The sequence below is a fragment of the Diaphorina citri genome, unplaced genomic scaffold, assembly GCF_000475195.1.
Source record: "Diaphorina citri unplaced genomic scaffold, Diaci psyllid genome assembly version 1.1 scaffold409, whole genome shotgun sequence".
NCBI lineage: Eukaryota > Metazoa > Arthropoda > Insecta > Hemiptera > Psyllidae > Diaphorina > Diaphorina citri.
Genome location: NW_007377844.1, coordinates 162,645 through 174,846, shown reverse-complemented (window position 1 = coordinate 174,846; position 12,202 = coordinate 162,645). Strand labels below are relative to the sequence as shown.

Here is a 12,202-nt window from a genome sequence, read left to right as displayed (position 1 = left end):
CCTGTTTGCCGTTTCTAAAACGCAAAAATACTCGGAGTCAAGATAACAAACAAGTCTAATGATTCACACTGATAATAGATATCATAAATCGGCGCTAAAGAAACAAAAGAGCCCTAGTAACTAAAATTTTGCAAACTTAAAGAAAAAAGAGGTTTAGGTACCTACCTAATAAAGATAACTGTAACTGGCCATGGTCTTATCGTCCCGAAATCGAAGAGAGAAGGAAGACAGGACAAGAGAAAGCCATCAGCTGTTCCGAGAACCAACCCTATCCGTTCAGGATAAAATCCGCCCCGGGCGGGAATCGAACCTGCGACCCAGCGCTTGCAAGATACTAGATAGGCGGCATTGTTCCAAAGCGCCTACTTATGTAGAGGTTGGTTTAATGATGAATGACGTGATGTTAATATGCAGTGGTCCTTAACTTATCTTATGTAGGAATATAGGTATAGGTATTTACTTAATATACAGGGTGACCCAGCGTTACCTGACGGTTTTTAAAGTGATTCTACACGTTCAATAGTTAATATTATATGTACATAGGTACTCGTAGATAATTCTAGTGAGTCTACCCATCTATTTATTCATTTTAGGTTTGTATCGGTAATAGCTTTGACGAGTGTAGAATACATATAGGTAAATCTAGTATTGTCTCATTTCTTAGAATCTTAGAAGAAGGATTCTCTGTTCTCACTCCTTATAATGAGAAATATTTGGCACATCCACTAAAATATTCACTAGAATAATTTTATAATCATTATCATTACCTACTTTTCTCTCTTTGTGTCTCCTCTAAATAAGGAGAGATAACTTTTGGAGTATTAGGCAATAGGCACATCCACTAATAACCTGCAATTTTGGGAACCTGCAATATTTTGGGGTTTTTGACGCATCCACCAACAATGTAACCACGTTTGAGTTTGAGGGGGGGTCTTTTCTTACACTGTTCCTATGTCCTGTCTTTTATGATCTCACCATTTATTAAATTGATAATAAATTACTTTCAAAGTCTCAGGACTCATGGCGTCCAACTTCTGCTTGGTGGCGGGTTCATTGAGGCTTTCCTCACTCGGGACAAACATGGTGATGTTGGGAGTCTGATCAATCATGTCCAGGAGGTTCGCTTTCTGAACCAAGTCTAACCAGGAGGTGTGGTTGGACTGCGACAGGATTTGACTGGTGGGTTGAGCTGAAATTCAGAAGAGGGTGTTTTTTTTTTAGCCATAGCAGCTATACCGACCTAATTGAAATATGTCCGGTAGATCTTTGAAGCCGGGGTAGGTAGGAGGGAACCTGCCCTGTAAGCGCTAGGTCGCGGGTTCGAATTCCGCCCAGAACGAACTTTATCCTAAACAGATGAGGTTCTTTCTTGGAACGGCTTTTTTCTCCAATGTGTTCTCCTTATTTCTGTCCCGCCCGGGGCGGATTTTATCCTGAACGGATAATGTTCATTTTCGGAAAGGCTGGCTTTCTCCTACTCTGTCTTCCTTCTCTTTTCGATTTGGGGACGATAAGATCTTAGCAGTTACTGTTCCCTCTATCAAACCTCTTCAGAAAAGAAAAGGAATCCTATCCAAAGCTAAAACTCTAAAAGAAAATACAAAACAAAATAAAACTGACATCACAAAAGACGTATACGAACAGAACAAATATTATTATCAAATTTTACGGAGTCCAACCACCAAATGTCTATGAGGGCATTGAACATAAAAAAAAATATAATCTGTATCTGCTAAAATTTTACCAAGAAGAATAGTGACGCTAGCGAATAAAGGAGTTACATAAGGAAGAAAATATCTTTAGTAGGTAGCTAGTAGCAAGTACTTAGGTAGGTACTTAAAAAAAAAAAAAAGATTACGGTCGGTACTTAGGTAGGTAAAACCGTTTTATAGGTAGTTTTCCGAGGTCTAAAAATGTTTGAAGGGGGGAATCTTGTAAGTAAACACCTAAGAGCTTAGGACCTAATAAAAATTAATCCCGTAAAAGGAAACAAAACGTAAAAAATGTCTGAAAATAAAACAAGTCTTCGTTATACGTCGAACATTTTCTTCAAAAAATCAAAAAGTAATACGATTTTCTTTACGAATAATACATAATTATATAAATAAAATCAGAGGTAAAATCTAAATCCCAAGCAGCAGGATTTAAATCCCGAAGAGCAGGATTTGCATGCCATTGGGATCTGTAATCTTCACACTCCCATTCTTCACTTGCAAAGGTCTGGGTAGCAGAGGCTGTGATTTGGGGGGCAAAAAAAAAAAAAAAAAAAAAAAAAAAAAAAAGATTACGGTCGGTACTTAGGTAGGTAAAACCGTTTTATAGGTAGTTTTCTGAGGTCTAAAAATGTTTGAAGGGGGGATTCTTGTAAGTAAACACCTAAGAGCCTAGGACCTAATAAAAATTAATCCCGTAAAAGGAAACGAAACGTAGGTAAATGTCTGAAAATAAAACAAGTCTTCGTTATACGTCGAACATTTTCTTCAAAAAATTAAAAAAATAATACGATTTTCTTTACGAATAATACATAAATATATAAATAAAATCAGAGGTACGATCTAAACCCCAAACAGCGGGATCTAAATCCCGAAGAGCAGGATTTGCATACCATTGGGATCTGTAATCTTCACACTCCCATTCTTCACTTGCAAAGGTCTGGGTAGCAGAGGCTGTAGACAGAGGAAAAATAGTTGACACTATTAGAGAGGACAGAGGAAAATAGTGGACAATGAACAAATAGTAAGAATTTTTTTCGTTAAAATCACAGTTAGGTAGTTCAGTGATGGTAACGCGCTTACAAAAAGTCCTGGGTTTGATCCTATCATAGCATCGACAAAAAATTTACACTATAGTATTTCGATTGTAAATATTTCAACCGGGTTACTTTCTAGTGTTCTCGTGTTGACCCAAACCTAAATCGGAAATGTGTCTTTCGAAGAGAGGTCTCATTTTTAACTCTTATACGTCGAACATTTTCTTCAAAAAATTAAAAAAAATAATACGATTTTCTTTACGAATAATACATAATTATATAAATAAAATCAGAGGTACGATCTAAACCCCAAACAGCGGGATTTAAATCCCGAAGAGCAGGATTTGCATACCATTGGGATCAGTAATCTTCACACTCCCATTCTTCACTTGCAAAGGTCTGGGTAGCAGAGGCTGTGGACAGAGGAAAAATATAGTTGACACTATTATTAGAGGACAGAGGAAAATAGTGGACAATGAACAAATAGGTAGTCTTTTTTTCGTTAAAATCACAGTTAGGTAGTTCAGTGATGGTAACGCGCTTACAAAAAGTCCTGGGTTTGATCCCATCATAGCATCGACAAAAAATTTACACTATTAGTATTTCGATTGCAAATATTTCAACGGGGTTACTTTCTAGTGTTCTCGTGTTGACCCAGCACCTAAATCGGAAATGTGTCTCTTCTGGGAAATCTTATGAGGGACATGGGCCACAGAGATCACATAATAATAGTAGTAGCCTACTGCTGGAGTAAAGGGACTTTTCAGTCCTATGCGAGCAGTATAAATAAGCACTATTATTATTATTATGTACGGCGCGAAAGAGATTTATTTTATTAGGTAACGTGTTAAAGCGCCTTATCGAAAAAAAGGTCTATCAGATGGTCTTTGGTTTGTCAGTCAGAGAGTAATTTGGACCTGTTATTTTAAGAATTGCCTTGGTAGTAGGTAATCAAGATATTTCAATGGATTCTCCTGACCAAGCACCTAAAATGGAAAGTAGACACCTAGTTTCTTCTCGCCCATCTGATGAGGGTTGATCTGACGTCATCGTGTATGTCGTGACGTCAAGATAGGTACTACTTTTTCAAAACTGTCAACTTGAATACCTACCTGCACCCAAAATAAGACACTATAGTATTTCGATTGTAAATATTTCAACCGGGTTACTTTCTAGTGTTCTCGTGTTGACCCAAACCTAAATCGGAAATGTGTCTCTTCTGGGAAATCTTATGAGGGACATGCGACACAGAGATCACACGAGGTTACCTAGCAGTTGTTTCTTTGTTACGAAATAGAAACGTCTTTTTTGTACACCAACACTGTCGGACAAACTGTCGAGTTCAAAATGAGACCTCTCTTCGTTCGCTCAACTTACCTTATTGATGAAGTGCACCACGCCATCCTTGGCAATATTATCACAGTCAGTAGCGACGGCCGCGCTGAAGTGAACCTTGCCGGCCGAGTCTCTTCTCATCTCCATGGAGCCTCCAGCGAGAGTTGTAAAAAAATCCAAATCAAAACTCCGAAAAAGTAACTTTAAAAGGTCGAAAATTCAATTTTTATTTGCCGTTCTAATGGAAAAAGTTCAAAGAGTCGTGACGTCAAAGTTTACGAAATGCGCATCAAACCTCTTAAAAATAAAATAAATCAGACTTACTTTGGCTAAACATGGACAGACTCGGCTCGGACCGGATAAGTTCGACTACAGACTTGTGCACTGGTTTCAGCACTTTAGACACAACATGTACCAGGCCAGCAGTGGATGGGTTGTTGGCTGATTTGACCTCAGCGCAGTTGGCGGTGACCACGGCTTCTTTTTCGCCAGGGTAAACGTTCATACGGACAGAGGAGTTGTGGTTCTCACTGTAGAATACCTGCGAGGACGGAACAGTGATTAGAATAATATGAAGTAAGTAAATAGGAACCAAGTAGGACCTACTTGACTTATTATGATAATAATATGTAGTAAGTGACTTATTTATTTTATTATCGCACTGAGGTAGGTACAAACACCTAGAAACAACTTAACCTCATTCATTCAAAAATCTGGTGTGAACATCACACGACTTTCCTTATCCTATTGAATGGTGTTTATTTGGGTGTTCTGTTGTAACATTTACAATATCTCTAACCGTTTATTCGATATAGCTGAAAACCGCCAAAAAGCGGTCGAAACCCGCCAAAAAGCGGTCAAAATATCGCCAACCGCAGCACCTATTTTGGAATCATCCGCCTGGGACTTTCCACCAGTGACAGGCTATCTGCAGATGTAACATCTGGTCGATGGGGTCGCCACATCCCTACGAACAAAAGCTCTATTATGTGATCAAATTGTCATGCAAATAAGAATACAATACCATGCCTGGGGTTTAATTCAATCCCAGACAAGGTATGGAATTTTATCCCTGATACTATGTTAAAATCTGATCACAATTACAGTAAATAGTCACCTACTACTGGGATAAAGGACTGACTTATGCCTATTTAAGTAATCAACATAAATAAGCTCTATACTTAAAGGTAAGTTTTAAACTAAAGTCAATCAACATGGCCTCGAACCCACATAAAGCAGGCAAGATCAAAGGATTTTGGTGAAGGAAAAACTTACTTACCTATAGTGTCAAACTATTTTAGACAATTAGGTAGGTATCAAGTATCGCTATCCTGTCTTCCTTCTCTCTTCGATTTCGGGACGATAAGACCATAGAAGTTACAGTTCCCTCTGTCAAACCTCTTAAAAAAAAATAAAAGGGTGCGTTAATATTATAAAGAAACAAGATTAGAGTCTCCCGCGGCTGTTCTACTACCTAACCTCTTCTGGGCCTTCAACATAGCAACGAGTGTCCATGATAAAGTAAGTCTAATTAGAGAAACTCAGATTTACTAATACCTTCAACCCTTTACAATATGTCCGCTTAGTAGTAAACTCTACCAGCCTGGTTAGTTTGGAAGGTAGAGTGCATGCCTCCAGCGAGGTTAGAGGCCTCGTTGACAAACGGCCACACCACTGGGCCCACACTGCTGCAGCACACGTGATCTGGGGAGGCCGAGATTAGGGGGCATTAGAGAAACTTTTTATTTGCCGGTATTCAATTTTAAATGGGTGCGTCAATATTATAAAGAAACAAGATTAGAGTCTCCCGCGGCTGTTCTACTACCTAACCTCTTCTGGGCTTTCAACATAGCAACGAGTGTCCACGATAAAGTAAGTCTGATTAGAGAAACTCAGACTTACTAATACCTTCAACGCTTCAACCCTTTACAAAATATGTCCGCTTAGTAGTATAGTAGTAAACTCTGCCAGCCTGGTTAGTTTGGAAGATAGAGTGCCTGATTTGTAAGCGCTAGGTCGCGGGTCCGACGCCCGCCCGGGGCAAACTCGGATTTTGTCCCAAACAGATGAGATTCGTTCTCGGAACGGCTGGCTTTCTCCTATCCTGTCCTCTTTCTTTCTTCGCTTTCGGGACGATAAGACCTTATCAGTTAACAGTTCCCTCTATCAATGCACACAAAAAGCCCAAAGTGACTGAGGTATAAGTCAACTCTTCTAACGGCTGGATTTCTCCTATCCTGTCTTCTTCTTTCTTCGATAAGACCTTAGGATTAACAGTTACAGTTCCCTCTATCAAAGAAAAAACAATTTGAGGAAAGATAAAATTGAAAAAATTCCTTCAGAATTGAACCAAACTCACCAACCCTTAAAAAAAAAAAAAAAAAAAAAAAAAAAATCGGGAATCCGGACCTAACGGGAGATCTTACCTTCCAGCATGTGCTTTCTGATGAAAGCGTCAGCCATTTCCTTGTCTTCCTTGAGGGACTTCATTTCGGCTTCTCCCACAGATATGAACGACTCATCAGATGGAGCTAGGAAGGTGAACGGTTCTACGCTCCCTTCGGTCAGTTCAGACTTGATTTTGGTTCCCTGTGGACAGTTTGGAGGGAATGACATTGATTTTCTATACTTGACAGGAATGAACCTACCTACTTACTTACGTTTACACGGGTTTTTCAATGCCTTTTCCCTTCTTAATACCAAATTTCGTCCCCTTAATGTGTAAGAATCATTTATTAAAACCCTTAATGCTCGAAATTTTTGGAGTCTGTAGGGGCAAATAGTCTCAAAAGATGGGTTAACCTTACACGAATCTACAGTAGACACCTCGTTCATGTCGACAATTCCAGGAATAACATGAGACAGAACCATATCAGAGGGAGACAGATAGTCCTTATCTGATTCTCCTGACAGGACGTCATTGTCCTCGATTCGACGACGCAGACGGACGTTGTTCTGTGAAGTGAAACGACGAGGGGAATTTATTTACTATACAAACTGGGAAATAATAGGTTGGTGTAGTCTAGAAATTGACGCAATGGAAAATAGAGGGCACGGTTAGAACAGTGGTAACGCGCTTGCTTGCCATGAAGAAGGTCCCGGGTTCGAATCTCATCATAAAAAAGCACTCATGTTATTTCGTTTGCAAAAAGATTTCATTGGGTTACTTTCTGGTGTTCTTGTGTTGACCTAGCACCTAAAGGATCGAACTATACCTGTTTAAACTATACCTATGAAATATAAATATAAGACCTTGTTTAGACTGCGGGAGTAAAGGGACTTTTCAGTCTCATTCTGGCAGGATAAACAAGGTATATTCTATTCTATATTCTAAATGGGAAGTATTACGTTAAGGAAGTACCTACTACGGGCCAAAGGAAGGTAATAAAATATGACTATGGGTAGCTTGTACCTCGAATCAGAGAACAGCTGCTTTCGCATTACTTAAAGGCATGTCTTTTTACGACTATTTCTATGTAAATGTAAATGCAGTTTCTTTGTGTTATTATGTCACAACTTTGGTGCTCACTGCAGCATTGTAGGATTTTCCCAATACATATCTGGGGCCCTTGGCACCCACTCACTAGGTAATGGGAACTACATTATCTGTGGTACACTTCCTCAGGGGTAAAAAAGGTTTTAAGCTATTTTATTTTAAAGACAAATTTTTAATTCTTTTAAATATGTCATAACTACTCATTTTCCTCACGAGGCTGAGTGGGCCCCGCAACAGCCAGTCACGGAATCCATCATTTGCATGATACAAATTTCTTGACCCCGCCGGGAATCGAACCCGGGTCTCCCGCGTGCAAGGCGAGCGCAGTGACCACTACGCCATGGGAGCTATTTCTATCTGAAAAGGGAAAAGTTTGGTCAGAAAATTTCCGTCCTGGCCGGGATTCAAACCCAGGACCTCAGAGGTTAAAATTCGTTCTTACCGTAGCATAGATCTCGCTCTCATACTGTTTGACCGCTTCATCATTAGGAACAAACACGGTGAGGTTTTTGCTTTCCAGAGTGTCACCCATGTTCACGCTCTTCACCATCTTCATGAATTCTGCGCCACCAAGGTCACCCATCAGGTCTGTCATCGGCTTCAGATCAACTGCAGAACACAACATAGTTTTTGTCAGCCTAGTTAGCTTGGTTGGTAGCGCGTCTGCCTTGTAAGCGCTAGGCCGCGGGTTCGATTCCCGCTCGGGGCGGATTTCATCCTGAACGGATAATATTCGTTCTCTGGACGGCTAGCTTTCTCCTGTCTTCCTTCTCTATTATTTCGGAACGATAAGACCTTAGCAGTTACAGTTCCCTCTATCCAACTTCTAAAAAAAAAAAAAAAAAAAATGATTTGACTTTGGATAGGTAGGTATCTATCTTTTATCAGTGCAATAATTATCTATGTAAGTAAATCACTCCTTGGTCTCAGAAAACCGTCATCTTTCTGACAAGTACATCTAGTAGCACATGGGTCTCTAGCAATTTCAACAGTTCAGACCTTACCTTTAACACATTGTCCCTGGTTGTCCAGACGGCGGAATCCATAGCAACATTGGTAAGTGACGGTGACGGTTTTAGATTCGCCTCTCTTATGAGTGGTCGTCGTACACACGTATTTGCTGGGACTGTGACGACAGCTCGAGAACTGAGCTGCCCCGAAACTAAACAGCTGATTGAGCTGACCTGTACCGCTGTCCGTGTCATTGGTATGCTCTACCTTCTCCTCGCGGTCTACACACACGTTGTCTCTGGAAGAAAAGGAGTAATTTTTTTAAAATCACATTTACATATTATTTTTTCTCTAATAATGCGCTTTAACTCTGGAATACCAGGTCGTTCACTCCATTACCTACATTTATTTTGACAGCGGCGATAGCTCAGTGAAAGCACGAGTTTCCAAAGGATCACTGAAAATTGGCAACGTTGCGTGTGGTTGGTATCCGGATGGTTGACATATGACTATTCATATACAGAAAGTCTAAAAAGCTCCGAGGCTTAGGAGTAGGGTGAAATACCCCTAAAGGATGGGTTGAGCTAATACGAATCTAGACCAGTGGTTCTCAAACTTTTATGCAACCCCCTTTGGGCATATTCTCATTTTTTCACGCCCCCCCCCCCTACCTTACCCAACCCCTCGGTATATTATTTTTTTTTTACCTAGGTATGGATTTTATGGAATAACAAAACGAGAATTTGAAAGTTTGAGATTTTTTTTTTATATTCAAGTAAGTAGGTTACCTTTTTATAGGTTTTATGAAATAACAAAACGAACCAACCTCAGTGGCTCAAGCATAATCAGAATATTTTTCTAGGTGTTTGATATATCTACATATGATTACGCTGGACGTATGTATCTCAAAATACTAGAGTTGGAGACTAAGTAGCTAAAGTACCTGGTAGGTAATTTTGGTATAAATTTGATTTTTTTTTTTTTTTATAGGAAAAGCTCGCGCCCCCCCTGATTTGTCTCCATGCCATAGTGCACATCTCAGAGGTTTTGTATCAAGGTTTTAAGGGTCCGTTCACATCGTCACATAAATTTCCTTCATCCCATCTTTTTTTTCTACATCTTTTGTATTATTATTATTATTATTATTATTATTATTATTATTATTATTATTATTATTATTATTATTATTATTATTATTATTTCCCATCAACCTTTTTCTTTTTTTTTTTTCACTTAGCACTTAGTTCTTTTTACCCCTCGAAAAAGTGCATTTTACCCCTCGGGGGGTAAATACCCCCAGGTTGGGAACCAATGCTCTAAAACCATTCAATTTTGTGACCTTCGGAATGAGGAAAATCGGTTGTAATTTCAGTCACATTGAAACCATATACCAATAGGTACCTATACACCTACCTATTAAAGAATTACGCAACAAAATAAGTAGGTAGGTAGCTAGGTACCTTTAATACCCAACCAAGATGTAATAATTTCTAAAGGTACTTACAATAAATAGAAAGTAAAAATTGTACGAATTGGTGTAGGTAGCTATCTATTATTGTGTACATGTCTAATATATTATATTTACATTATTACTACATATGTATGCATATAAATATTATGTATTTGAAAAATATGCATAGGTACATGGGTATATTAGGTATGTTATTGTGTTGTCTGTAGGTGCCGGTCGGTACCAGCTGATTTTCCCGTAGAATCTTCCAGAAAGAAGGCGTTAGGCATATCTTGGTGATCTATCATGAATCATGTCTATGTCAATAATACGTGAGCTTCATATATGATGACGGTTTCCTAATTATCAACACTGACAAGTTAGTCATTATGGCTCAGTTGTTATATTGTTTATATGTTTGACGCCAGTGGTTATCAAATTCTTCCTAGAGATTCGTTAATAACAGATTAACAGAAGATGCTATGCCAAAAATATCCATTTTCCAAGAAATGAAAAGAGGAAGAAGAAGGAGGAGCAGGAAGAGGAGGAGGAGAAGAAGAAGCATTTTCCAAGAAAGAAAAGAAGAACACGGAGGAGGAGGAGGAGGAGAAGAAGAAGAGGAGAAGAGGAAGAGGAGAAGAAGGAGGAGGAGGAGAAGAGGAAGAGGAGAAGGAGGAGGAGGAGGAGGAGGAGGAGAAGAAGAAGAAGAGGAGAAGGAGGAGGAGGAGGAGGAAGACAAAAAACTTCGGTCAATCGAAAATTGTCAAGGAAGTTTTCTCATCTTTTCCATGTCTAGCTTGTTTTGCAGCATTCCCATTTCCATGCAGTCCATTCAATGGAATTTCCATGTCATTGCAATTAGGTATGTCCATATAATGTGTAGAGTTAGTCATTCGTTTGTAGCTTCTCTTTTCACCATTTCCTTCATCATGGGTGCCAGGTTCTAGGTGGTACTAAGGACCATCAAATTGACATCCTAGTTGTCCCAGCCTAGGTGGTAAGTAAATACCTACCTACAAACATATGTACAGGGTGACCCAGTGTTATCTGACGATTTTTATTTGTCCATACCTTTGTTATAAGTTGTCGTAGCGTGTTGAAATGAACATCACTGAGTTCAGAACAAAATAAGCTTTTGTAACATTGTAGTCGTGGACCCCGCAACATCGAACTTTCGCCGTGGTGGCATTTCTTGAATTTTCGACTATGGCTCAGAGGAAGTTTCGCACCCATTTTGATTTTCCTCCCTCCAAAACCGATCTTAGCTCGTGCGACCTTTTTTTTATGGAAATACGTTAAAAACAAGGTCTATATTTACAAAACAAGGCTTCTGGGTGAGTTGACTGGTGCTTTCCATCGAGAAATTCGCGCTATAGTCCAGAGGAAGTGCTAGAGACAGTATGTCGAATTTTGAATCAGATTGAGTGTTTTCAAAATGAGGGCGATTTTAGACAGTATGTCGAATTTTGAACCAGATTGAGTGTTTTCAAAATGAGGGCGATTTTTCGGCTTGCGTTGTCTTCCACACCTGATCACCATCACAATCAAACTGCCCAAAAAAGTAAACCTTATTTTGTTATCTTTCAATTAAAATAAATACCTACCACTCTTTTATCTTGAAAATTGAACGTTTATCTCGGGATCTAGAAGTCGTAGGAGAAAAAGGAAAATTCCGTTTGTCCTCATTTTTCCTGCTCTATGACTTTGAAACATCACCCAAGTAAGCGCAACTGATCTATTTGCAACAAAAACCTGAGATATAGGTAATACTTACTTATCGTACATAGCAAGGTGATACCTACCTACCTACTTTTATGTTCATACAATTACATAGTAAGTACTTAAAGATTATGCGTTTTCCCTGTTTGCCATTTTTAAAACGCAAAAATACTCGGAGTCAAGATAACAAACAAGTCTAATGATTCACACTGATAATAATAGATATCATAAATCGGCGCTAAAGAAACAAAAGAGCCCTAGTAACTAAAATTTTGCAAACTTAAAGAAAAAAGAGGTTTAGGTACCTACCTAATAAAGATAACTGTAACTGGCCATGGTCTTATCGTCCCGAAATCGAAGAGAGAAGGAAGACAGGACAAGAGAAAGCCATCAGCTGTTCCGAGAACCAACCCTATCCGTTCAGGATAAAATCCGCCCCGGGCGGGAATCGAACCTGCGACCCAGCGCTTGCAAGATACTAGATAGGCGGCATTGTTCCAAA

At 39.2% G+C, this 12,202-nt stretch overlaps 1 protein-coding gene across 1 annotated transcript in view; it reads right to left on the bottom strand.

The window, feature by feature from the left end:
* Positions 1–12,202, bottom strand: part of LOC103508562 (transforming growth factor-beta-induced protein ig-h3-like) — a 78,928-nt gene that overhangs the window by 6,944 nt on the left and 59,782 nt on the right. Inside the window, exons 4-7 of the mRNA XM_026823132.1 lie at positions 8,585–8,829; positions 8,023–8,189; positions 6,897–7,039; positions 4,409–4,626 (exon numbers count right to left, since the gene is read on the bottom strand). Coding sequence (XP_026678933.1) covers positions 4,409–4,626; positions 6,897–7,039; positions 8,023–8,189; positions 8,585–8,829 — 773 coding nt within the window. The remainder of the gene's footprint in view (positions 1–4,408; positions 4,627–6,896; positions 7,040–8,022; positions 8,190–8,584; positions 8,830–12,202) is intronic.